The sequence below is a fragment of the Cheilinus undulatus genome, linkage group 7 (assembly GCF_018320785.1).
Source record: "Cheilinus undulatus linkage group 7, ASM1832078v1, whole genome shotgun sequence".
Taxonomy (NCBI): domain Eukaryota; kingdom Metazoa; phylum Chordata; class Actinopteri; order Labriformes; family Labridae; genus Cheilinus; species Cheilinus undulatus.
The window spans coordinates 35659781-35687063 of record NC_054871.1 but is presented as its reverse complement, the minus strand read 5'-3'; the positions used below and the strand labels follow the sequence as shown (position 1 = coordinate 35687063).

The window sequence follows — 27283 nt, the reverse complement described above, 5'->3', positions numbered from 1 at the left end:
AAAATATTTACTTTTTAAAATTTCTTTATGTTGCAGCCTGATGCTCTAGTCATTTATTATTATTTTCTCTCACTAATCTGCACTCAGTAACCCATCATGACAAACTGAAAACAGAATTTTAGAAATGTTTGTAAATTTATGACAAGTTTTTTGAAAAAATGAAGTATTGCAACACAGCTCAGGTGCCTTAGAAAGACAGGTGACCGCGGACCTGATGGTCACTTTGACAACCATCACTAAAGCCCTCCACTGATCTGGGCTTTATGGCAGAGTGGCTAGATGGAAGCCTCTCCTCAGTGCAGCCTGCTTGGCTTTCACATGGAGGTTTTTTACAAACACCAAGCAGACTTTTGCAAGTTTTGCACTAAGGAGAGATTTTGTGCACAAAATTGTAGCTTTGATTTTCCAAAGTCATGCCTTTGATGATATTTCTTATTATATTTGAGAAGTGAACATGTAAAAGACACTTGACTAATCTTTGTAGTCATATCCTATGAAATTGTTTTCTATATGAAGTAATACTGAGAAATCTACTTACCACTTTTAAGAGGATTTGACAATAAGAAACAACTTATGCAAAATCCTACCATGAAATAAAGGTTTTAATATCCTATTTGCAGTTTTGAAATTAAGCATCATAATTTGTTTTCTGGGTCTTCACACGGTTGTTCCTTGAAAATCCCAGAAACAAAAATAATGGAAATATTCAGACGCAGCCAGGGACAATGACAGCTCAAGACTTTATTTCCAATTAAAGCATAATAAATCTCTCAATTACAGCAGATATAAAGTCAATCTAACCAAATGAGACTGAAAACTACTACTAATAGACCAAAATGTTATAAAGAGAAGAGAAAAATCAAGAAAAATCCCCCTAAAGTCAAGTTTTAAGGCTTTTTAACAAAAATATGTGCTCCTGGCCTGTCCACAATTCCCTAAAGCACCAGATTTTCCCCTCATGATGTCATCAACATCCTATACTGGAATGTTTTTTTTTTTTCAGCAACAGACTTCCCAGGCATGTTTTGGGGACCTCTGAGACTGATATAAACCTGTCTTAAAAGGGTGAAATATCTCCCCTTTAAACAAACAAACAAACAAACAAACAAACAAACAAACAAACCAACAAAAAAGCACCTAAAGGACACAAGCCAAGGAAAGAAAGACCACGTTCACACACACAGACAAGGGATAACAAAAAAGCACAAAATTAAGACACCAAACAGGGAAAGTGGATAACTCATATCAGAGAGAAAACATAATGATAAACAGCTGACTCAAAACTATAAAAAGAGATGAAAGTAGGGACAACAAGAGACACAAGATATCCATACAAAAATAGCCTAACCTAAAAAAAAAAATACATAAAATTGAGACAACCCAAACAGAAGGGGGATGCACAATTATCGAGAGAAATGAAACATCCAGTGTGGACACAAAACGGCCCTACAAAGATACAAAACCACCAACAGAGAGACACAGTTTATGAAAAAGATGCATAATGATGCAAGTGAAGACATTAGCAACTGAAAGGTGGAACACAACAGGGAAAAAAGGGCACAGGAATGACACAGAGGAGTTCAAAATGACTACAACGAGACACAAAACAACCAAAAAACAACGTGTCTCTGCAGCTATTGCTCTTGCTCTTATTCAAGAGGGGCCTTTTATACATCCCTCATGTCTATCTGTGCCTGTAGGATGTTTCCACTGTGTTTACTGTGGATTGCAGAATCGACCAGAGAAGAGGATGGTCTTGCTGGGGTTGTGTCTGATGAAGAAGAGGAAGGGATGGTCTGCATTGAAACTCACGGATAATCTGACACTCGTAACGCCGATGACAACACCAGTGGCTGCGGCCGCCTCCGTTCCCTCCTCATTCACATCCACAAACGCCTTGTGGACAACTTTTGTCACGGAGAGATTTTTCGCCGAAGACATTCCTGTTGCAGAACAGCAGGGACCTGTTTACTTATTTGCACAGACAGTCTGTACACCCATATGTCTGCTCATGAAATAAACACTGATATCTCACCAGACAAGTTACTCTTGGAGCTATCAAAAAGGTCCACCATGCCCATATTCTGCAGCACCTCATTCAGGTCATAATTTTCCTCCAGCTTGAATTTAGGAAGCATCACATCCACCATATCCGAGATCATCACATCCGGATCAGTCAATTCCATGAACTTCTCATGGGTCAGTTCCAACTCCAGCTGGAAAGAATAAAACTTAGATTGTCAGTTTGTCTGTTCAACATGTGTTCACTGTGTGTATTTATTTGGTCGGGTACCTTCTGCAGGCCTGTGCTGTCATCCTCGATATCATTGGGCAAAAAGATGAGCATACTGAGGTCCATCCCTTTGTAGGGCATCTCAAGAACCTGAGCAAAAAAAAAAAAAAAAAAAAGTACAATTAAGATTTTCTATCTTTTCTGCCTTTGCAAGGAAAGTTCCTATATTTCCTTTTCAATAATAATAATAAGTTATTTTTTCCATGTTTAAATTCACGTCATACAACCTGAAGTTCCTTAATTTCTTAAAATAAGCTGGTCTGTATCTAAAAAGGAAGTTTGGGAAGAAAGGGAGGAAACATCCTTAATCCTCTTGACACGCCCTCAATCTCAAAGATCCCTTATGTTACATTATAATCTGTTTCATTAAAATCTCAAATTGCATGGAACAACACTGTAAAAAGACCCAAAAAAGTACATTACCATCACTTGTAAATCCTTATCGTCGTAGTAATTGAATCGAGCAGTCTGAGACATCATTGTCACTGGCTTGTTTTCGTTCTATATGAGAGGAAACAGAAAACGTGGTTTGGTTTAAATTATGAAAAAAGTGTCGCTGTTATGAATTAACTCATTTTTCAATGTACAGAGACAGACCATAGGTAATTCTTCTTCTCCACTTACAAGCAAACTGTTAGTATACATATTTTGGTATCTTATATGTATCTAATAGATCATGTATCTATGGATTAAACCCTGAATGCATCCCATCACGCATAACTGATCAATGCTGAGCTTCATACAAAGCTGATCCAAAATAGACAGGAGACATATGTCTGCAGGGCCAGTGTAACATATGACCTTTTGACGGCCATCAGAAGTACACTAACTAGCCACTTTATTAGGTACACATTGCTATTACTGGGTTGGACCCTCTTTTGCCTTTAAAACTGCCTTGATTCTTCGTGGCAAAGTTTCAACAAGGTGTTGGAAAATTTCTCAGAGATTTTGGTCCATATTGACATGATAGTGAACCAGATTGAGATCTGGTGACTGTGGAGGCCATTGGAGTACAGTGAACTTAATGTCATGGTCAAGAAATCAGTTTGAGATGATTTGAGCTTTGTGACACGGTGCATTATCCTGCTGGAAGTAGCCATCAGAAGATGGGAACACTGTGGTCATAAAGGGATGGACCTCGTCAGCAACAACACACAGGTGGCATTTAAACGATACTCAGTTGGGGGTATAAGAAGCTTAAAACAAAGGTCAGTAGAAGCAGCAATGAGAGCTGTGTGGCATTGGCTGAAAAGATTTGGCTGATCTTTGATGGGCGCAACCCCCATACTCAGCTCTGCTGCTCATCCCACAAATGCATGATCCTAACAAATGTAGCACCATTAAAGAGGGAAATAGATAGGCTTTCCAGTGGTATAAGATTTCTTGCCAAGAACTACTGATACAACAAGAAAATAATCTACCAATCACAAATTTCCTTACTTTTTGTTCTAGGTTTAGATAGAAGTCCTGCAAAAAAACATTTTAAAACACAAATACATTGGATTTCCTCAAAGTCTATTACTAATGAAGATATTGACAACCTCTAAACTATCTTTTAGGAAATAATTAGAATAAAACAGACTTTTTGAGCCAATCAAAATGATGACACATTTCACATTGAAATGCAAATTTTCCCACAGCCAAATCAAACTAACCTTATTTATCCTAAAGAGACCATCGTAACTCTTCTCCTTTTTGAACTGCTGTTTCCATGTTCCCTTGAAGTAGATGGCGTTGACCAGCACCAGCACCGTCTGTCTGGTCACCGTGCCCTCAGCCAGCAGGTTTTTGATTTTATCTGGTGGGTGGAGGTAAAAAAAGACTGATAGTTTCCTAATTACAGTGTCTGTAAATACTTTTCAACCCATTTGCGATTGAATACAGCACAAAGAAAAGATGTTTGATGTTCAAACTGTTCAACTTTTTTGTTTTGTTTTGACCTACAGTAAACACACATTCTGAATGTGATGCCTGGGAAAGCTGTGGAATTACCAAAGAACACCTGGAACAATCCACAGGTAAGTAGGGTTGAGTCCCTGCTTCCAAAAACTGTGGACTGTCAAACCTGCGTGCATGAGCCTGCTATCATGTTGTGTTATTCCCTCATCAACTAATGAATGTATGCAGAGTGGTAAGCTTTTACCAGGCCTTTCACTGTGCCACTTTTGCCACTTCTAACCTCTTTCCACCAAATTTTCTGTACAGTTTTGCCACTTTCCACCTTTTTGCCTCTGTTACCCCATTTTGCCAATCAAAACATATTTAAGCCACTTTTAACCAATTTTTATTACAATTTCACCACCTTTTCCACCTATTTCTTGTCATTTTTTTTAGCATTTTGATTCTGTCTTTGAGAAAAGGGCTTTACACGTTCCAGAAGCCTTTATATTATGGTGCAAATTAATAAACAAAAATGTTTGTTGCTTTGATCAGAATGGTTATTGTTAAGGTAAAATAAATTAAATATGGTTATTACAGCTTAACTTTACTATGGACCATGATTTTGCTGACATTCATGGGCTCCCAGTTTGGCTGGGCCCCAGAAAGTTCTTCCCTTTATCCCCCCTGCGGCCTCATCTACACAATTGCCACTAGGAAAGGACCATCCAGATTGTTATCAGTGGATGTTATAGGATCATATAAAAACTGAAAAAGATTTTAAAAAAATGCATCAAAGCAACAGAAAGGCAAATCAATAAGGCATAAGAAGTATTAAAGGCATAAAGAGTATATAAATAAAGGTAGTGTATGCAATGGATCCAAAGAGATGCCACATGTCCAGTCTACTGATGAGTCTGTGTACTGTAAACAAATCCTACTATTTGTCTCCTTCTCCACCCAGTCATTGATGTTGACTCGGACCCCCTCTGCATTCTGTTTAAAGTCCACACGCTCCACAGCAGCTCTGTAATGCTCTGTGAGAACATCCAGGTAGTCCTACAATTATAAAGAGAACATTTATAAACTTAGCATTAACCAATTCCACAAGCAGGGAAGATAGGATGCACTTCGAAAACTGGCATTTATTTCATTTGAAATCAAACGTTTTCTCAAAATCAGTTCATCTCAGCAAAGTGAATCATCTGTTATCCTGCCATCTTAATAATTCTCTTAACTTATTAAATTCATAAAATTAAACAAGATACAATTGTTTGGAATTGATAACAGATATTAATGCTGACAGTTTCCTCCCTATATGATAATCCAGTTTAAGTGAGCACACACCTGAGAAAAGTTGAGGGTCTGCTCCCCGTACAGTCTGTTGGCAGTGCTGAGGGTATACTCTTTGTCTGGATTATTTAGTTCTGCAAACAGCTTGCCGAATTCAACATGGACATCAGGAACTCCAGTCTGTGAAATGAGGATCAGCAGAAATCAGAAAAGTATAAAGCATAATAATAATAATAATAATAATAATAATAATAAAAATAATAACTTTATTTGTGTCGTACCTTTTAAATAAAGGCTTACAAAGTGCTTTGACAATAAGCAGAATGACAAACAAGACCAAGCATAATGCTAATCTTAATCATTGTGGCCATATGGTTTGTTAACCTGTTTATTGATGAGGGAAGACATCCATTGCCCTATTAACCCTTTGATGCGCAACATGGGTCAAAAGTGACCCGGATGAGTTTCTTTTATCTATATCTTTGGAAAACATTAATTTCGTTATTCAGTCCTCCAGGTATTCCTCAATTAACTTGTTTTTAATCATAAAACATCCTTATTTGAATTTCCACTTTCTTACTTTTTGAGTTAAACCACTTTTTTCATCACTACCCCTCTAACGCACAACATGGGTCAAAAATGACCCATATCTATTTCCTGTGTTATTTCATGTAAATGGCAGAGAGTTTCTATGATATTTCTTGAAGAAAAAAAAATTATTAGTAACTATTCCAATTATGCAGTAAATATCTTGTTTTTGAAATGTACAAATCATCATCCTTATTTTCCCTTCCTTACTTTATGAACAACCAGACCTTTTGTATTTCTACATCAAGTTTACACACACGGGTCAGAAATAACCTGCACACATAAAAGTACTTTGGGGGATACTGTAATGTGTTTCAGACACTTTACAGCTCAACACAGCTGCCCTTGCACATCTGGTAGATGTAAGAATTTGTTTTTTGTTGTTGTTTACAATTATTACAACCTTACCTCTGAATGTGATAATTTTAGGTTACCTTAGGAGAGAGAATACATTCCTTGTTAGAGAGTGACAGTTATAACTATTAGCTAGCTAGCTAGCTGTTGACATAGATAATCCATTTTATTTATGCTTTATTATATTTTCTTATTTAGTTGATAACGTTTGTAGTTAGCATTGCTAGGCTGCTTAGAAAAGTAGCTAGCTAAGATATTTTAGCCAAACAGTGAGCTAATCCATAGTTAGCTCATTCTAATTTAGTTTCTAACATTTGCAGTTAGCTATCTACTTAGCTAAGTTTATTACTAGACAGTTTAGAAAAGTACTGTAGTTAGCTAAGCTATTTTAGCTGATCAGTGCACTAATCTATCTTAGTCAAATGGTTAGCCAAACTATTTCAGTCAAACAGTCAATCTATCACACTCAAGCATTTAGCTAAGCTATTTTAGACAAGTCATCATTTTGCTGTATTAACAACAGCAAAACGCATAAATCTGATATTCTGTGATACATTGATACGTACAAGTCTGCGCTAAATGGGACTGAGGACACATATTTATTTCCAGACCTGACCCAAAACCCAGACAGTAGAAACCAAGCCAACAGTAAACCTGAGTATGGTAATTATTACCCTGTTATTACAGACACATGATTAGACCCTAGAACCGACTGCACAAAGTATTTCTCTTATTTTTCTTTGTGTAGGTGGTTTAAAGTATCAAAACCAAGACTGCGCACTTTCCCTTAAACACGCAGTCAGTTACACAATATACGCCCATGTTAAACTCATAAACAACAACAGTTAGCTTCACATTAGGAGCTGGGCAAAGAGCTTGTAATGCCACATATGAAGAGGCGCACGGAGGGCACGCTGAAACTCCATAAGCATGTCATCGAGGCAGTGGGAAGATGTCGGTTAAAAAAAGACAACACAGCCACCACTGCACAAAAAAACTGTGATCCTTTGTGAGGCATGCAAAAGTTAGGATGGTAGTTTGTGCTTTACTTAAATGCTGTGTTTAGTTGAACACAGAACACAATTCAGCAGTTTTCTGTTATAAAACAAAAGTACAGTTCAGTTCAGTTCAGTCGCTGCTTTATCTGTTATCTGTGTATGTGTGACAAAATTACAAATAAACATGTTGCAAATATTGATTACAAAAGTGTTTGGCCCCACTTATTGCTAAAGAAATAATACAAGATCAAATCATTCAATTATAAATCACACATGGAAGGATGGGTCATTTTTGACCCATGTGTGTAAACTTAACGTTGTAATATAAAAACTGGTTCTTTTTATAGCATAAAGAGGAACGAAAACAAAATAATGATATGTGGTAATCAAAAAAAGCATATTGAAAGAATATCTGTAGCAATTTATCTACAAAATTAATTTATTTCAAAAGGTGGAACAAAGATAAACTCAGCCAGCATTAAATAGCCAGGGAAATGAATGCGGGTCATTTTTGACCCATGTTGCGCATTAGAGGGGGGGTATTTATGTTGCGCATCAAAGGGTTAAGCCTGGTAGAGTTTTAAAAAAACATTTTTGCAACTTTTTAAACCACTTTTAACCAATTTTTTTTTAGACTTTTTGCCCATTTTTGCCAATTCTTATCACTTTTAAACCATTGGCTCTTGAAATAAATTTCTGCTGCTTTTTGTTTCCCAACTCTCACCTTTTTGCCATTTCTAAAACATCTTTTTGCAACTTTTGACCCATTTTGACTAATTTTTACCACTTCTTTTACTCACTTTACTAACTTTTTTTGGTGCTTTTTCCCATTTTTCCCCACTTTTTTCTACATCTCTGACCACGTTTTGCCACTTTCTGGCCATTTATCTTTTTTCCCACCATTATTTGATTATCCTCCATCAAACTTTCTCAGTATTTTGTGCTTTATTTTCTGGCATCCTAATTTTTGTACTCATCATGGCTTAGTTATGAAGTCTGACATTACTTTCCTAGTTGTTTAATTCCGTTTGCCCATCCACGGTGTTAACATCACCAAAAAGGCAACTCTGTTTTAAGAAAAGGGGTGTACATGAAATAAATCCAAACTGTGTTGTAAATGTTGTACAAGATGGTCAGAAATAATCACCTTTCATCACCTTTCTTAATTATCATTCCCTTTACTCTGACTGTCTTACCTCTGGGCTCTGGGAGGATGACAGCTGGATGGTCTCCTGTGTTTGCATCATCATCTGCATCTGCATCTGCTGGTCAGTGGGTGCATTCGGTACATTTCCAGATCCAAAGCCAAGGACCTAGGGTGCAAGTAATTTTTCTAATCATTTGGATCACTGAATTCAACACTGATTTTGTGTGAAAGCATGTGTGTTGATGAAAGTATATTTGAGTGTATTAGACACCTTGAGGAATCCCAATGCTGCAGAGATGATCCGTTGTCTGCAACTTATGAGAGGTACAATGTGCATTTATGCATGATGAACAGCATTGTCACTTCACAGGTCATTGAAATCTCCTGACATGCCAGCTGAAGTTGTCTTTCAGATTTTTATTGTGGATACTATTTGGTCATATGTGAGAGTTTCATACACCCTGGCAAATTACAACAGTTTCAAAACTGGGACTCAAAGTGGCCAAGCATATTTTTTCAAAATGTGCCATGTTCTTGGCAAGCCGACTTCTTCACTTATGTCTTGACATGCAGTATTTGTCCTGTTTTTGTCTCATTAATTTTCCAAACTACTTAATGGTGAAAACATCTTCAAATATTACATCTTAGACACCATTTACAGAAACTAACTAGCTAACAAACTGTGCGTTACCATCCTGTTTAGTAACAGTTAAAAGAACTATTAAGGAGAAGATCATATTGTACACTTGAAAAATATTACAGAAAGAAAAGAAAGATAACAGTTTCAAAACTAAGGAGAAATGGAACCTTGCCATAGGCACCATAATTGCCTATATAGCCTGGGTAAATTCATGTATGTAGGAACACAAAATAACAACTAGTCCTACTTGGAATAAACCTGAGTGGAAAATTTAATATTTTATATATATATAGTATATATGTGTGTGTACATTTATGTATATACAGTCATGGACAAAAATATATCAGCACCCCTGGAATTTTTTCCAGAAAATACACCATTTCTCTCAGAAATTGTTGCAATTACAAATGTTTTTGGTATACATGTGTTTATTGCCATTTTGTGCATTGGAATAACACAAAAAATCCAAAGAAAAAAGCCAAAATTGACACAATTTTACACAAAACAAAAAAATGGGCGGCAAAATTATTGGCACCCTTTAAAACTGTGGGTAAATCATTTTATGTCAAGCATGTGATGCTCATTTAAACTCACCTGTGGCAGTAACAGGTGCTGGCAATTTAGAAATCCCACCTGAAGTCAGTTAGAATGTATAAAAGTTGACTCTACCTTTCTGTTGTGTGCCTGTGTGTGTCACACCAAGGATGGAGAAGAGAAAGATGAGCCCAAAATTGTCTGAGGACTTAGGAAGCAAAATTGTAGAAAAATATGAAAAATTTCAAGGTTACAAGACCATCTCCAGAGATCTTGAAATCCCTTTGTTCACTGTGTGTAATATAATCAAGAAGTTTATAACCCATAGAACTGTGGCTGATCTCCCTGGACATGGACAGAAGAGAAAAATTGACAAAAGAATGCAATGCAGAATAGTTGGAATGGTGGATAAACATCCTCAGTCAGATTCCACATGTCATCTGAATGAGATGAAGCGCTATGACAGGAGCCCGAGGAGAACCCCACTGCTGACAAACAGACATAAAAAAGCCAGACTGAAATTTACAAAAATGTACCTCAGTAAGCCTCAATCCTTCAGGGAGAACATTATGTTAACAGATGAGACTAAGGTAGAGCCTTTTGGAAAAGCACATCATTCTACTGATTACAGAAAACAGAATGAGGCCTACAAAGAAAAGAACACAGTACCTACAGTCAAACATGGTGGAGGTTCAAAGATGTTTTTGAGTTGTTTTGCTGCCTCTGGCACTGGGTGCCTTGACTGTGTGCAAGGAATCATGAAATCTTGAGACTATCAAAAATTTTGGGCCGCAATGTAGGGCCTAGTGTCAGAAAGCTAGGTTTGCGTCAGAGGTCATGGGTATTCCAGCAGGACAGTGACCCCAAACATACCTGAAAAAGCACCAAGAAATGAAGGAAATGAACATGTGTATACCAAAAATATTTGTAATTGCAAGAATTTCTGGGAGAAATGGTGTATTTTCTGGAAAAAATTCCAAGGGTGCCAATACTTTCGTCCATGACTGTATGATACATTGATGTCTATATTTTACTCTGCTTTTCACATTATTAAGAGTAAATCTGCAGTTAATTATCTGACCTACTTCATCCCTCTTTTTGCATCTCTGCTTCCTCCCTTTGTCTCTCTGCCTCTTCACTGAGGTTTTGTTACTCTTAAATGTAATGTTGTTATTCCTCATGAACAAATTTTCGTCAAACGCGAGCACGCACAGGAAGCTTCTTGTTAGTAATGTCATGAAAATTGACACAGAAAGAATAGGCTTTTTAGCAGTATCTCACCTTCTAACAAAGTTTTAAAGTAGTAAACTTTTAAAAAGGGAAACCTGGTTATCAATAGATGAATTCAGTGTTTTAGGGTGTGCACTGCAGCATTTCTCTACATGCATGTAAGTCTGTATGCACACTCTGGAGAGGGGGCGGAGAGTTACAAATGCTGCAGTATTAATTCATCCTAGATGGCGTCTGTCTTTTGGATGTATTAAATGATAAAAATAAAAAAAAAAACACAAAAACGTTTGGCCTGTTTTTTCATCAAACTAACAATGCTACAGTGGGTGGTTGTTGAAAAGTGTGACTTATGATATTAACAATATTTTATCAGGTTATTTATTTATCAATTTTTTGAGTAATTAATCAAATTTGATGCATTATTTTGACAGCACTATCTTAAACATATCTAACCACTACCCAAGGGCACGATGACAAATTCCAACCCCCACATTTAAAATGGCAGTGGGCGGAGCTTAGATCAATTGACTCTCCACAGAGTTGAACTTACTCTGAATGGATAATCAGAGTCAGCTAACTCCAACACTAAAGGCTATTTAACACAGACTGGAGTTAAAATCAACTCTGAAATGTTTTGCAATAAAAATTCAACACTCCAGTTTTCTCTGTACATAAAGAAAGAAATCCAAAAATGTTTAAACGTAGAATTGCCCCTGGAACCATACCGTGTATAAAGAATCTCACCACAAAATATACAGGATAAAAATAAGATTTTATCATAAAGGAGTCACTGGAAACACTGCACCTAACATTGACACGATGGAAACAAATATCTAAACAAGTGTATAATATGGAATTCATGACGGCAAACTTAAAATTAAAACCAGAAAGATTTCTGGCCAAATGGTCCCTAGTATATGGTTTTCTATTATAATTTATGAAAAAGGACTTAAACATTTTTTAATCTATGTAATGAACATATGGATGTCACAAGGACTTATGCACATGTGATTAAAGCTGACATTATGGTACAATATTTATTAGTGATCACTGTACATGAAGAAGCCCTGTGTATGTCAGTACATTAAAGCCCCTGTAAAGTGAAATCCAAACTTTGTATCTCAACACACTCGATATGTCAGAATAAGGCTGCTGTAAACATGTGAAAACACTGAGATCTACAGGTGTGACTGTATGTGTTTTTGTTCATTTTGAGGTAAATTTCCCAAATCTATCAGTCACAGTGACCTATGGACCGTTAAAAACTTCATAATGGAGAGATTTGTGCCAGAAAACAGTAAGCACAGCATGGGCCTCTTCACCCCTGGTGATATGCCAGGTGACAGCCAACGGTTTTCGGCCCTTGGTACATCCACAGCATGACCAGGGGTTCATGGCAACCCTACTACCTGCCCAGACAGTACCCCAGGCCGTGCTTACATCCACCCCTTACGCCACCCTAAAGGTGTCGACTTTGTTAGCTTTTCAACTAATTATTTTCCCATGCCCCTGCTAACATGCAATGACATGCAGAGCGTGACTGGGGTTGTGCCAGTCCTCCCTCCTGCATGGTGGTGCCCTCAACTGGGCTTACTTGCCATTCCACACCTTAATTCTGCCTCAGTTTCTGGCTCCAACATGCCTAAAAGTTCTGCACAGTACTGTATTCATAAATATCAGTTTACAATTTGTCATTTAATTTTTTGTATTTTTATGTATTTATTAATCAATTTTTCTCATTTTCTCTCTCTTGTTGTCCTCATCTGAATAATGATACTACATGCCATTGCCTAGGGTCATCCATGTACATGTATCCTCTCTACTGATGGTATCTTGTATGGAACCTCAGACACAACGGACTGCCCACAAAGATAAGCTTGAGTTGTTATTTAACCTCTGACTGTACTGTAACATGTAAACTGCTGAACAGAATTTTAAAAAGTTTTTTTTTTTTTTAATGGTGAAAACAGACAACATTATCCATCCCCATGGTTTGTTAGGTTTCTACGCATCAAAAGAAGTGCACTTCCTTGTGCTCCTCATTTGTATATTTAGACTAGAGGTTGGCACAGTACTGTTCTGCCCTTAGTGCAGTTGTCTTGAATAATTTTCCTTTCCTGTTTAAGAAAATGTTTGTGTGTTTTGTACCTCTAACATCTGTTCAGCTGTTTTGCCGCGGGCCCCCAGTGACACCATAGCCAGAGCTGAAGAGATGCTGAACGGAGAATAGAAGATATTCGCTGGTTTATCTGTATCAATCAGCTGTTTGAACATAGCCAGAGAGAACCTGTTGCTGGCCTCGGCTACAGAAAATGGTGCAGATGAAGTTGATGCCATTGTGTCCAATACAAAGAGGAGGATTATAAACTGCAACGTCCGCTGTTGTCTAGTTACTCTCACTGTCCTGTTTTGGAAAGATAAAGGTTAAGAAAAAGTTACTCTAAATCTCTTTTTTTTAAACATGAGAGGAGGTAGATGAAGTTCTTAAGCATGCAGCATCTGTGGGATCAAATTAGTCTTTGGCCTCTTGATTTGATAGTCAGACTCTTAACTACAGTATCTCATGCAGATCTTGACAATATTCAGCAACAACTGCATACTGTTTTACAACCTTGCAATGTCCTAAAATGAAGCTCTCAGTTTTACAAGACAAATTCAACATTATGTATCTAAATGGCAGTAAATCTTAACAGATTTAGATTCTTAAACTACAGTAAATCATCACCACACTAAGCAAAAGCACACAGATGCAATCCTTTTTAATATACCTAACCAGGTGAAAATATGTAAATACTGCTAAAAACGCATGGATGATTCTTTTAATATGTACTTACTGTCAGATTCTCTTCCTGAAGACAAAAGGTGATAGAAAAGCTTTGTGTTATATAACTATGACACACCCATGATCATGAGAAAGTTCCTGAAAGTGACTCCCATCAGTTAAAGTCACACCCAATCTTGAAATATAACTTGGGTAATCATGGGTGTGATCTGTAAGAGATGCCACAGTTTCAAAACACTGGCAATGCTCCAGAGCCAGAATGGTGCCTATTTTATTTTTGGCTTGGATGATTCATTTCTCTTAAAAACTTTATTATGAAAGAGATGCTTTTTAAAAGCTCTGACACTGTTAGATATTATGGATTATTAAAATAACAGACTATTATCTAGAAACATGGTATTGGAGGCCTAGACATAAACCCCTCTATTCAATTAGCATGCATGTCTTATGTCTCAGCACTGGTGGGATCCGCCAAAGGGGCCTCCTTAAATCTGATTTTTCATATTAATGCATGAGTCATAGGCATAACCAGGGGTGGCTTACAGAACTTAAGGCCTGAATGTTTTCTCAAATGCCCTGAATCTTTTAGGTTGGTAAAAGGTATGTTTCCCAGGCTGGGCGATATGGCCTTAAAATCATATCTTGATAAGTTGTCAAATGTGCTTACTTGATATACAGTCATAGACGAAAGTATTGGCACCCCTGGAATTTTTCCAGAAAACACACCATTTCTCCCAGAAATTGTTGCAATTACAAATGTTTTTGGCTAGTTTATTTCATTTATGTGCATTGGAACAACACAAAAAAGCAGAAGAAGAAAACTCAAAAAATGGGCTGGACAAAATTATTGGCACCCTTTTAAAACTGTGGGTAAATCATTTTATGTCAAGCATGTGATGCTCATTTAAACTCACCTGTGGCAGTAACAGGTGCTGGCAATCTAGAAATCACACCTGAAGCCAGTTAGAATGTATAAAAGTTGACTCTACCTTTCTGTTGTGTGCCTGTGTGTGTCACACCAAGGATGGAGAAGAGAAAGACGAGCCCAGAATTGTCTGAGGACTTGGGAAGCAAAACTGTGGAAAAATATGAAAAATTTCAAGGTTACAAGACCATCTCCAGAGATCTTGAAATCCCTTTGTCCACTGTGTGTAATATAATCAAGAAGTTTATAACCCATAGAACTGTGGCTGATCTCCCTGGACGTGGACAGAAGCGAAAAATTGACAAAAGAATGCAGCATAGGATAGTTGGAATGGTGGATAAACATCCTCAGTCAGCTTCCACACGAATTCAGGCTGTCCTGCAGACTCAGGGTGCAAAAGTGTCAGCTCGGACCATACGTCGTAATTTGAATGAGATGAAGCGCTATGGCAGGAGACCAAGGAGAACCCCACTGACAAAGAGACATAAAAAAGCCAGATTGGAGTTTGCAAAAATGTAACTGAGTAAGCCTCAATCCTTCAGGGAGAACATTGAGACAGATGAGACTAAGGTAGAGCCTTTTGGAAAAGCATGTCATTCTACTGATTACAGAAAACAGAATGAGGCCTACAAAGAAAAGAACACAGTACCTACAGTCAAACATGATGGAGCTTCAAAGATGTTTTGGGGTTGTTTTGCTACCTCTGGCACTGGGTGTCTTGACTGTGTTCAAGGAATCATGTAATCTGGAGACTATCAATAGATTTTGGGCTGCAATGTAGGGCCTAGTGTCAGAAAGCTGGGTCTGCATCAGAGGTTATGGGTGTTCCAGCAGGACAATGACGCCAAACATACCTCATTCAGCACCAAGAAATGGTCGGAGACAAAGTGCTAGACAGTTCTGAAGTGGCCAGCAATGAGTCCAGGTCTAAATCCCATTGAACACCTATGAAGAGATCTTAAGATTGCTGTTGCAAGAAGGCACCCTTCAAATCTGAGAGACCTGTAGCAGTATTCAAAAAAACAGAGTGGTCCAAAATTCCAGTTGAGAGGTGCAAGAAGCTTGTTGATGGTTATAAGAAGCGATTGTTTTCAGTTATTTTTTCCCAAGGGTGCGCAACCAACTATTAAGTTGAGGGTGCAAACAATTTTGTCCGGCCCATTTTTTTGAGTTTTGTGTAAAATTATGTACATTTTGGCTTTTTTCTTCAGAGTTTTTGTGTTGTTCCAATGCACATAAAGGAAATTAACATGTGTATATCAAAAACTTTTGTAATTGCAACAGTTTCTGGGAGAAATGGTGTATTTTCTGGAAAAATTCCAGGGGTGTCAATACTTTCGTCCATGACTGTACATCTCTGTCTTCTTTTTGTTAAGAAATGACAAATAGTTGTCACAATAGGCTGTAGGAGCAAAGGGTTTACCACACTCCTCACCAATTCCCATCCACTTTTCTAAATGTTGGGCCTTTGGTAGCTGTCTAGTCTGGAATAATGAGTTTCTATTTTATTAGCCAAGCTGTGACTTTAGCTCTTTTGCCATCCAGTGGCTGGTTTTGTGTTTTATTATGGTGGTGAGGGTGTGTGTTACAGGGTGAAGCTTCCCAATGTGGCTATAATGTGTACAATTCAGGCATAAATCCATCCATCCATCTTCTTTCGCTTATCTGGGGTTGGGTCATGGTGGCAGCAGGCAAAGTAAGTCAACCCTTCCTCCTGAGGGATTCCAAGGTGATTCCAGGCCATATGGGATCCCTCAGGTGAGTTCTGGATCTGCCCTGGGGTCTCCTCTCAGTTGGATGTGCCTGGAAGACCTCCACAGGAAGGTGCCCAGGAGGCATCCTGATCAGATGCCTGAACCACTTCAACTGCCTCCTTTCGACGTAAAGGAGCAGCAGCTCTACTTCGAGATCCTTCTGGACGTCTGAGCTTCTCATCCAAGGCTGAGCCCGGCATCGAGCCTTTTGGCTTAGCTCCCTTTTCACCACAACAGTACATTACAGTGCCTAAAACTGCTGATGCTGCACCAATCTGCCTGCCAATCTCATGGTCCATTCTACCCTTACTCGTAAACAAGACCTCGATAAACTTGAACTCCTTCTCTTAGGGCAAAGACTCACTTCCCAGCCAGAAGCAGCAATCCATGGTTTTATAGCAAAGGATCATGGCCTCAGACATGGAGGTGCTTATTCTCATACCAGCCACTTTACACTCAGCCGCAAACCGTCCCAGTAACTGCCCCAGCCGAGGAAGCCAGCAGAACCACATCATCTGCAAACAGCAGAGCTGAAATCCCAGTCTAATCACCGGCAGGTGAGCTTGCAGACATAAGTGCTCCTTTAAATACTAAAAGAAAGGAACGCTGAAAACTTATTTGGTGATGAAAAAAAATCTCCTCTAACCCATCCGAGTGTCCCAACCCAGACTTTAGGAATGGGTGCTCTAGATTATTGTGCTTCCAAAATGCTGGCCTGCTCATGGTACCTTCAGTCTCTAAAAGTAGTATGGGAGGTGGATCCTTCAGTCATTAGGCCTCTCTTCTTTGGAATCATCTTCCTGTCCGGGTTGAGAGGCAAACTCTCTCTTTAAGGGCAGGCTTTAAACTCTCCTTTTTGATAAAGCTTAAAATTAGGGCTGGCTCAGGACTGGACCAGTCCTTAGTTATGCTGCTATAGGCTTGGACTGTGGGGGGTCATGGAACACTGAGCTCATCTCTCTCCTCTCACCCTTTGTCTTTCAACATCACCCTTACTTTAATTACCTTGCTACAATACAGGTACATCTAAAAAAGTTAGAATATTATGAAAAAGTTTGATATATTTTGTCACTCATTTCAGAAAGTTAAACCCATATATTATATAGACTCATTACACATAGAGTGAAATATTTCAAGCCTTTCTTTCTTGAAATGTTGATGATTATGGCTCACAGATAATTCAAACCCAAAATTCAGTATCTCAGAAAATTAGAATATTGTGAAAAAGTTCAATATTGGAAAATCATGGTGTCACACCCTAATCAGCTAATTAACTCAAAACAGTATTGTGTCTGTTTACAGAGTAAGGATTAACTCTGTAAACAGACAGAATACTGTGCTGCTTTTTATGACAACTTATTGAGGGCTAGCCCACAGAGTGATACAGGTCACAATGATGAGTACCAAAACTATCACCAGTGATAAAGTGAAGAGAACTGCTAAATATGGCATCCATTGGCTTCAAAACAGAAGCAGGTGCATGTGTATAGAGTATGTCTCCATAGTCTAAAACTGGCAGTGTTGTCACCTGAGCAATAGGGTTTTTTTTTGTTTTTCCTAAACAGACAGGATTTATTCCTGCACAGAAAACCAATCGTTTAAGAAATGAAAACCACTTTTAGGTTTTGTATATCTTCTTGCTTCTTACCCATTTGGGATTGTATTCTTGTTACAACTGTCACCCAAACATGGGTTGTGAGCTATTCAGTTTTGAATTATCTGACAATTTTACTTGAAACAATCTGTACTTCACAGTGCAAGTACATGGGGTATGCTTTAAAATGCAGCAAAACCTATATATTGGCCTAAAATCTTTTTGTAATTAACAAAGTTGTAGTTTGTCGAAATCTAAATCAATTTATCCCCGTCTGCATTTGCATGTCATCTTGATAGAACGCTTAAGCAAGATAGTTATATATAAAATAACTACAACTAAAAATAATTTTAGCTTTCTAAAACCAGAATAGAAACAAGACTTCACAAAAAACTATAACTAACAAACTGTTTTGTTTGCTTGGAAACTAATTAAAATAAAATTAGAAACAAATCTCCTTAGTTTCAAGTCTTTGACAGCAGTAGACTGACTGACTTGTTGTCTGAGGAGTATAAATTGGGTTAATCTGATTGGTCAAGACTTTAAAAAGTGATCATTTTATATCTTGAGCTGTATCTAAACATCAAATTTGAATAGATAAAATTTAAAGTGAAGAACAGCCTATTTGAATGCATTTTTAAATGGTATAATGTTTATCTTTTTTGGCCCTTCGGGGGTCTTGCCCCTACCAATCCTATGTTCTTGAGAACACCAACACTAACACTAAAACTAATAAAAGGGTCAATGATGTATAAGGATTTTCAGCTGCTCAATTTTAGAATACAAAGTGCAAGAGTACTTATTGCAGTTTTTCAAACATTAAGCATGGACTCAAAACTCTGAAAACAGCAATGTTTCCATAACTGACAATAAAGATCACAGAAAAAATATCATTAGAACCAAACCTTAGTTGATTTTATTAAGAAAACTACACCACACATAAATATTCTATAAGATGCTTTAATGGCTCCTTCCTCGTTCTCTCCAGAGAACCAAATAAATGCAAGCTTGCTCCTCCCAGGAGGTTTGCACGCCATTTTTCATCAGGTCTGCTCTGTCCGCCACGCGGGTTTATGAGCAGACCGTCACTGATCTGGGGTGGAAACAAACTCTATCCACTGGTGCTTGGAGAGGCAGAGAGAGGAGGCCGGTGAATGGTGTTGGACATGAAGGGTGAATTATTATGTTAGTGAGGTATCAGTTCTTTATTCAACATCCAAGTATTGGGGAAGATCCTTCTCTACCACCTGGAATAAAGCAACAGAAGACTTAGACATTGAATCCTTTATAAAATACACCCACACAGTATGTGTAGCTAAATTCAGTGAAGTATAAACTTCAGTGTCTTTGGTAAAGAATGATGTTTGCACTTACACTGGGATCATCCATGGGTCCATATCTCTTCATCACCTGACCCTCTCTGTTGATCAAAAACTGGAGAAAACAAAGAAAGAGGAAACGCTGATTGCCTTTTGTTAGAGACTTTACATGTGTCTCCAGTCGAACACCATCCTAGTATGTGGAAAGGTTGTACAGCTTCTTAAATGACATTTTAGACACACTAAAAATAGGTTACACCTACACAAAATTACCACAAAGTAGTCAAAGAAAGGATGTTTAAAGTTAGTTCTATTAACTTTAGTAATATCTAGGTATATAACATATAAATTATACACAAAAAGATATTTACCTTGGTGAAATTCCACTTGATACTACTGCAGAAATGAAAAAAAAATTGCATATTAGCAAATAAATTGGTAAATAAACATTATGATAATAATTAATGTAAAGCTAATCTGAGGAACTATCAGGTTGAGTTGATTTTGGCAACGCCTTGTGGACAAATGTACGTGTATATATCTTGACCAGTCTTGTCCTGTGCATGCATATTTTTTAATTTATTGAAAAAAGAGATCCTGCTTCTTTTAATAGTAAAATGTATCTCTTGTTGTGGAAGATGTAAAGAAAAGCTGTTTCTGCAGGCAGCTGTTATAGTCCTGTCTGACACTTCCCCCTATGACAGAGGTTACAGATATTAACCATATAGATCAAGCCAATGTTGTTGTCGCCAATCTTCTCACATTAGCTTTATTTGAATCATAAAATGCATGCAAGTGTCACCTCATGTTTTTGCCTTGAGTGTTCAGACCTTCATTAACTCTTCACTTACTTGCCCAGGAAGCCTCTGCCATTGGGCTGCTCTTTGAGCCACTTCCACAGGGGGTGGGCGTTGGCTCCGTTCACATCGATCTTACTGAACATCTCGAACTGAGCGTTGTAGGAGCTGGCAAACTGCTTGATCTGAGCGTCAGTGCCTGGTTCCTTCAAAATAAAAGACATAATATAACTGATCAGCACTGTTTAAACCTTTATTGTGTAAGGACCCTGTTGATATGACTAACTAATAACCAGCATAATTATTTTCATTAATTTTCATCACAATCCTGGTTTTATCTTGCATGATACATGAAACAACATGATACATACCTGGTTTGCAAACTGGTTGGAAGGGAAGGCAAGGATGCGTAAACCTCTCTCAGCGTACTTGGCGTGCATTTCCGCAAACTGAGAGTAGTTCACCGGGGTTTTACCTCATTTAGAGGCAACATTGGTGATGATGACAACATTGCCCCTTAAAGATACAAAGAGACAAAATATTATGTTTAAGTGATTGCACTTTAAGCTGTTTTATGAAACAGAGCAGCAAATCAAAGACCCTGCAAAGTGAAATCCAAACTTTGTGTCTTGATACGTTGGATTAAGGTCGCTGTAAACACGAAAACACTAAGATTTATGCATGAATGAATTTTTGATTTAGACCATTAGAAAGTTGTTCACCTCTTTCCTGGCTTGGTTTTATTTTAACAGGGTAAATATGTGAGCCCATGACATCTTGAATTTCCTTAGGGATTATTAAACTGAAGTATCTGTCTGTCCGTCTATTCTGTCACAGAGCCAGGCAGCTGCGCTCTGATCAGAAGGATTTTTCTTAAATTGAGAGGATCATATTTCTTGTGAGTGGGTGTAGCTTCAGCTCATTCAATCGACATGCCCACATTATTGGAGACAAGATATTACTGGCTGTTTTTTCATGATGTTAAAGCTTAAACTTAAAGATGTTTTTCATGACTGAATTTGGCCTGGTGGTTCATAACACAGTGGTCTGTCATAAAATATCTTAAAATAAAGATTTTTTATCACTTTACATGGACTTAAAGGATGACAATGATTCACAAATAAACATACCTGTATTTTTCAAGGGACACCACGTTGCCATCAATATCCGTTGCTGAAAAGTCATAAATAGACGTGGCTGTCTGCCAGTCCTCTGTTTGAGCAGACTGTGAGAGGACAGAGTTGTGAAAGAAGACATCCAGTAAGTTACATGAACTAAAGTTCAAATGCACATTTATCCTACTTTTTGAATAAGACTTATGTTCAAGCAGATAATACCTAAATAATACTGATGCCTCTACTGAGGGGAAAACCATCTAAAATATACAAAATAACTTGTATTATAATCACTTTGAGTGCTTAAATGAATTTGAATGAAGAAAAAGTGCAAACCCTCCTAATTTCATACTTAAAATGAGCAATTCAGCTCAGCAAAATCTGAATTTTTTGTAAAACAAGTTTGATCCATGTCACAAACCATTGTTTCAATCCTAATCTCATCTTTGTGCTTACCACAGCCTGCAGCAGAACAGAGAAAAGGACAGCGGACCCTATCAGACGCATGACTGCCCCTCAGTAAGGTCCTCTGAAGGCAGAAAGCGATCAAATCAGCAAACCCCTGATTAGTTTCAGCTCCACCCTCACCGTCAGACTACAACCTCACCACTGAGAGAGCACACGTCTCAGAGTTCTTATTTAAAGGGAGCAGGTGATCATTAACCCTTATGATAGACTGTGATTCTCCAATAGGTCCTTCTCTTCTGCTGACTAACAAATCCACATCAGAAATGTACCATACTGCAGTCCACAGTCCAAAGAATTATCAAACACATGAAGAAAGTTGGTGTCTTATAAAAGCAAAAATTAGGCCATGTGGCAGGGGAAAGGGCAACAGTGAAGAAACATACATATTATGTAAGGGGCTAAATATTTGAATGAAAACAAAAGTTATGTCAGCAAATCAGCATGATCCGCAGAACACATAACCAGCTTAATCCCACCCTGACGCAAAAGTCACACCGTCTGAGCTGAATAACCCAAATAATCTTAATCCAAGAAGACAAGAAAGCTGTTGTTTCAAACAACTGGATAATAAGGATGATCTTTTGTTTTCTTTTCACTCAAAAACAACTCGAGCTGCCCATGTACGGCTCCATGACAGTTTGTCAATTTAAAATCTGGCAATGCAAAAGGAACAAGAAGCTTGCACAACAAAATCAGTTATTGCTAAAGACACTGACCTGATTTTTCCGGCAACTTCCTGGCTAATCCCCTAAAGGATTGTTTAATGTTTGGCTCTTACAAACGGTAAAAAAATTAAGCTAGGAGGGACAATCTATATAAGATAGGCCAATTTTCATTACATAATTAAATGTTCTTTACTGTAGGTTCTCAAACATATGTAAGATATTCTGATGGGAATGAAATAGGAGAAAATCTAACTAAGATTAGATGATTAGACTAGATGACATACAGTCATATACAGTAAGCCCCCCTACAAAAGAGTGAACATCTACCATCATACTGACCACATAATATTCCGAAAATAGGCCTTATAAACACATTTCAGTAGAAGGTATCTGCTAAAAAAATGTAATAAAACTTTTAAAGTCCCTGTAAAGTGATTCAAACATCTTTATTTTGCCTCTCAGATTTAAAAAAATGCTCCTGATCAGAGTACAGCTGCCTGTCTCTGTGCCAGAACACAGACAGAAGATGGGGATTAAATGGACTTTTTTTCTGGCACAAATTTCTCTGTTATGGTGCTTTTAATGATACATAGACCAGTGTGGCTGGGTTTGGGAAATTTACCTCACAATGAACAAATACAAAGCATGCGTCTGGCTGTTAACTTTCAATGTAATCACATCAGCTAGTAAAATATACTGAGATGAAATGCTCAGTGATTTCATATCATTGTAATATTTAAATAAATAAATAAATAATAATAAATTCATATCATGTTGGGGGTATTTTCCTCCTAAGACTGGTGATGTCATGGGCTCATATATTTGCCCTGCTCAAATAAAACCAAGCCAGTAAAGAGGCGAACAAGTTTCTGTGTAATTCCAAAATGAAGTCACACATAGACCTCAGGGTTTTCAACAACCTTTATCCAATATATCCAGTGTGTTAAAACCCAAAGTTTGGATTTCACTTTACAGGGACTTTAAAGATCTGTTGTTGTCTGTCCCGGGATGATAAGCCTATCAGCAAACACCTGATCAGGGAGTGATGCAGCAGAACCATCAGTCGTCATAAGCAACTTTGTCCTATTATTTAACAGAGTAATTCAAAACTGGCTGCATAAATATAGCCCAGCACGTGCTCTTTTTTATTGTACACCGCCTGGCTGGATAACACGTTAATGAAACTACAGACTGATAAACAGTTTGTCAGAGGAGCCTCGACGAGGATCTACATTTTTCACATAGCCTGCAACTTCAACATACTCCAAAAATATAATATCAATATAAGGGATATAAACAGGTGAGCCTATTGTTACCACTGTCAAAATTTGTCGTGCGCAACATCGCTGTATATGCAAATGAGAAATCTCAGAAGCACCCATACACCACACATGAAGTACCGGTAAGGTTTACGTTACCGTTGAGGATAAAACAAAGTACAGTACCGTCGCCAGTACTCCACAGCTCGCCACAGCCCCCAGTGTCAAAATGACGTATAATGGCCTCATTTTTGTATTAAGAAGCCCACATAAATAGTAATCTGCAGTTACATTGTGTTGGCTGGTTGCTCCACCCTGCAGTTTGTTGCGAAACGGTTACAGGAATGATGGGGGGGGGGCTCAGCTAGCTTGGAGAAAAAACAGTTTAAAAAATGATATTTGTATGGTTAACACTGCTTTTATAGTAATATCAAAAACGATCGGAAATGACACCCTTATATGTTTATTCATCCTTATTATTACAGAAGCACATGAATTTAAAACGTTTTACAAAGTCCACCCATCCGCTTTTTGGTTACGTCATCAGCCTGCGTCAGCAAACTGAAACGTGCGGCGCACTGTGTTGTGTACGCCAGGGCGAAATTGAAAAAGTAAATAGAATATAGTATTAATCCAGATCAAGTGTTCAAAAGAAAAAGTTGATACGTCATGGATGATGAAGAGGAAACTTATAGGCTATGGAAGATTCGCAAAACCATCATGCAGGTGCGTCAGGTTTGAATAATTACCCTGGTCGCTAGCTAGCTTAGCATGTAGCCTGACTAAAGCTACTGTAACACTGGGATTTCTTTGTAGATATTGTTAGTTAAGAATTTGCTGGGTATGTTTGAACAAACCGTTAATTAGTCCGCATAATGTCGTAGTTGCTTCTTGTAACGAAGTGCCACTCTGTTTTGCTGTAAAATAATAGCACTGCGGCTTACTTCTCAGCCGCTTAGCATCACACGAGAATTTTCCGGGAAGCAATGGTCCTAGTACGACTATCAACAATAAAGATAACCAGAGTTAGGATATTAAATCCTCGCACACAGTCTTAGCCTCGAATCATAAAGATAATTTAGGGAAATCAATACTTTGCTGATGAAGCTGGTTTACTGACAGTGACTGGAGAGCCCTGACAGCTCGAGGCTTTTCCATTTTGTTTCTATTATCATTCTGGTGTGTGTCGCACACTCACTGACTTTTCGGTCCCCAGTTGTGCCATGACAGAGGCTACCTGGTGACACAGGATGAATTGGACCAGACACTAGACGAATTCAAGAGTCAGTTTGGGGATAAGCCCAGCGAAGGTCGCCCCAGACGCACAGACCTCACTGTGCTGGTGGCTCACAACGATGACCCCACAGACCAGATGTTCGTTTTCTTTCCTGGTAAGTCAACATCTAATAAGCATATTAGGTGGCTAACATTCCTTTTTTAAAACTGTACAATTTACACTTAATCTAAAGATGACTCCAGAATCAGAGGTGGAACAAGCACACGACTGTTGTACTCAAGTAAAAGTGCAGCTACTTTGGTTAAGTAAAAGTTAAAAGTACTAGTCTGTAAATTTACTGAAGTACAGTTACTCTGGTTAAAACTTAAGTAGAAATAAAAGAACTGATTTCAAAATGTACTCAGAAAGTACAAGTACCCATAAAGACACTCCATTACAGTAATTTGAGTTAATGTAATTAGTAACTTTCCACCCAGATGTAATATTAAATCATCTTTCTCTTTTCCATCTCAGAGGAGCCCAAGGTGGGAATCAAGACAATTAAAATGTACTGCCAGAGGATGCAGGAAGAGAATATCACACGAGCTCTCATTGTTGTCCAGATGGGAATGACACCTTCAGCAAAACAGGTAAACCCCTACAATGTTTAAATTACACTTGAACTTAAACAAAATCAGACATGTTAAAAAAAAGTTTAATTGTTATGCATTGATATCTCTTAGAATTTGTGGTTACTGTAGCGTTCTTAAATAATTTCTTGTTTTAGAATTCTCTCTTTATAATAATAGTATGTGTTTCCTTACAGTCTCTAGTTGACATGGCACCAAAATACATATTGGAACAGTTTCTTCAACAAGAATTGCTTATTAACATCACAGAGCATGAGGTATACGTCAGACTGAAAAGTCTGCTTTGTTTGAATATAATATTTACATTTACAATGCCATGATTTTATATTTCTGTTGATTCAATGTTTATCTTTCAGCTTGTTCCAGAGCACATTGTTATGACTAAAGAGGAAGTGACTGAACTTCTGGCAAGATAGTATCCTGACACACAATGCATTTTTATGGTTTTGAATTTAACAATGTTTGAAATTACCTACTATTGAACTGTATTCTGTGCCCACAAGAGACTAAACTCTCCTCACAAATACATTTTTGTTATGCTTCCTTAACCTTTTTTCTCAGTAAACTTAAGGAAAGCCAGCTACCAAGGATTCAGGCTGGGGACCCTGTGGCTCGATATTTTGGCTTGAAAAGAGGACAGGTAACAAACATAAGAGGCACCTCTGTTTTTTGATGGTATAAAAAATATTTTTATGCTTTTGATTCAATTTGCTGTCTGTGTGATCATGGATTCATCCCACAGATCAATGGTGTATTAATTAAGGATGGTTTTCACTCTAGACCTGTTTTAAAGAGAGGTTATTTTATTAAAACATTGTTCTAACTGAACTCATGTTACCAGTGACTGTTGTTCTGTGTTCCAACTAATGTGAAAGTTCAGCCATGTGAAAGAAACTGATTATGCAAATAGGAAACTCAAGTATTTCTGATTTCCAGTTATCTGTTGAACAACCAGACAGCTAGACAGGACACTGCCTAGGACTCTAACAAGTCCAGCTTATAATATTTTCTTTTTTCTTCCTCTTTTAGGTGGTGAAGATCATCAGACCTAGTGAAACAGCTGGGAGGTACATCACATACAGGCTTGTGCAGTGACACACAGGTGAGTGTGAGATCAAGATTTCTCATTTTGGCCACAATGATAGGATTAAGTTTCTAAATTGCTCCACAGTTTTAACAGTTAACTGGAAATTGAAAGATGTCAAATATAGTTGCTGACTAGTTGTGGAAGCTTCATCAGTGTAGGTACAGTACTATTGTCACATAGAAAACTTGTATGCTCTCTCTTCATGTTTTCCTGCCTCTACTTTTAGGTGGATGAGTGAATGTAACAGAAGGTTCCATCTGGCACCAGTGATTCATGGATTATTATTTTGATTTGCATCGTTTTTCTCAACAGATTTTTGTAAAATAAATAAATTGAAAAAGCACCAGTGTCAGAACTCTTCTTCAGTGTCACATATTGTGTCAAAATAGATGGGGCAGACCCAGCTTCTTAATCCTACTCTTTGCATATTAAACAATTAAGTTTAGCTACTTACCTTCTTTTTTTTCCAGAAGGCCATGCTGACACTCCTGCAAACTAAAGGTTTTAGAAATGGCCTGTTTGACTTGCACGTTACAAATCTATACCAACCAACCACTTCGATACACTGTTAGTTTGTCCTCCCCTGAAGCAGGGAAGTGAATGTATCTGCCACTGAGAAATGTTAACAGTGGTAGAAACTGCGTTCTTTTTGTTCCTGATAATCTGTTCCTCTTGGGTTTTGATAACTGTAAAATGC

General features: G+C 37.8%; 3 protein-coding genes across 5 annotated transcripts; 1 reads left to right on the top strand and 2 right to left on the bottom strand.

Moving 5' to 3' along the window:
* Positions 1-1074: 1074 nt before the first annotated feature.
* LOC121512742 (leukocyte elastase inhibitor-like) lies at positions 1075-13845 on the bottom strand. The gene is made up of 10 exons (XM_041792164.1): positions 13790-13845; positions 13104-13359; positions 8601-8717; positions 5519-5644; positions 5113-5230; positions 3949-4091; positions 2717-2794; positions 2294-2383; positions 2036-2216; positions 1075-1943 (listed from the first exon to the last, which is right to left on the bottom strand). Exons 2-10 carry the CDS (start codon positions 13290-13292, stop codon positions 1717-1719), a joined length of 1269 nt encoding a protein of 422 aa, XP_041648098.1. The 5' UTR covers positions 13293-13359; positions 13790-13845; the 3' UTR covers positions 1075-1716.
* Positions 13846-18956: 5111 nt separating this feature from the next.
* gpx4a (glutathione peroxidase 4a) lies at positions 18957-23961 on the bottom strand. 3 transcript variants are annotated; one of them, XM_041792139.1, is made up of 7 exons: positions 23820-23961; positions 21257-21351; positions 20498-20642; positions 20181-20332; positions 19701-19725; positions 19385-19444; positions 18957-19257 (listed from the first exon to the last, which is right to left on the bottom strand). In XM_041792139.1, exons 1-7 carry the CDS (start codon positions 23880-23882, stop codon positions 19216-19218), a joined length of 582 nt encoding a protein of 193 aa, XP_041648073.1. In that variant the 5' UTR covers positions 23883-23961; the 3' UTR covers positions 18957-19215. The 3 variants fall into 3 exon arrangements, with proteins under 3 accessions (XP_041648073.1, XP_041648071.1, XP_041648074.1); XM_041792137.1 differs by having other exon boundaries at positions 23793-23948; XM_041792140.1 differs by lacking the exon at positions 23820-23961 and adding an exon at positions 21698-21972.
* A 206-nt stretch (positions 23962-24167) lies between these two features.
* polr2eb (RNA polymerase II, I and III subunit E, b) lies at positions 24168-26927 on the top strand. Its single transcript, XM_041791665.1, has 8 exons — positions 24168-24359; positions 24850-25024; positions 25384-25499; positions 25676-25756; positions 25856-25914; positions 26061-26139; positions 26529-26601; positions 26813-26927. Exons 1-7 carry the CDS (start codon positions 24303-24305, stop codon positions 26592-26594), a joined length of 633 nt encoding a protein of 210 aa, XP_041647599.1. The 5' UTR covers positions 24168-24302; the 3' UTR covers positions 26595-26601; positions 26813-26927.
* The last annotated feature ends 356 nt before the right edge of the window (positions 26928-27283 follow it).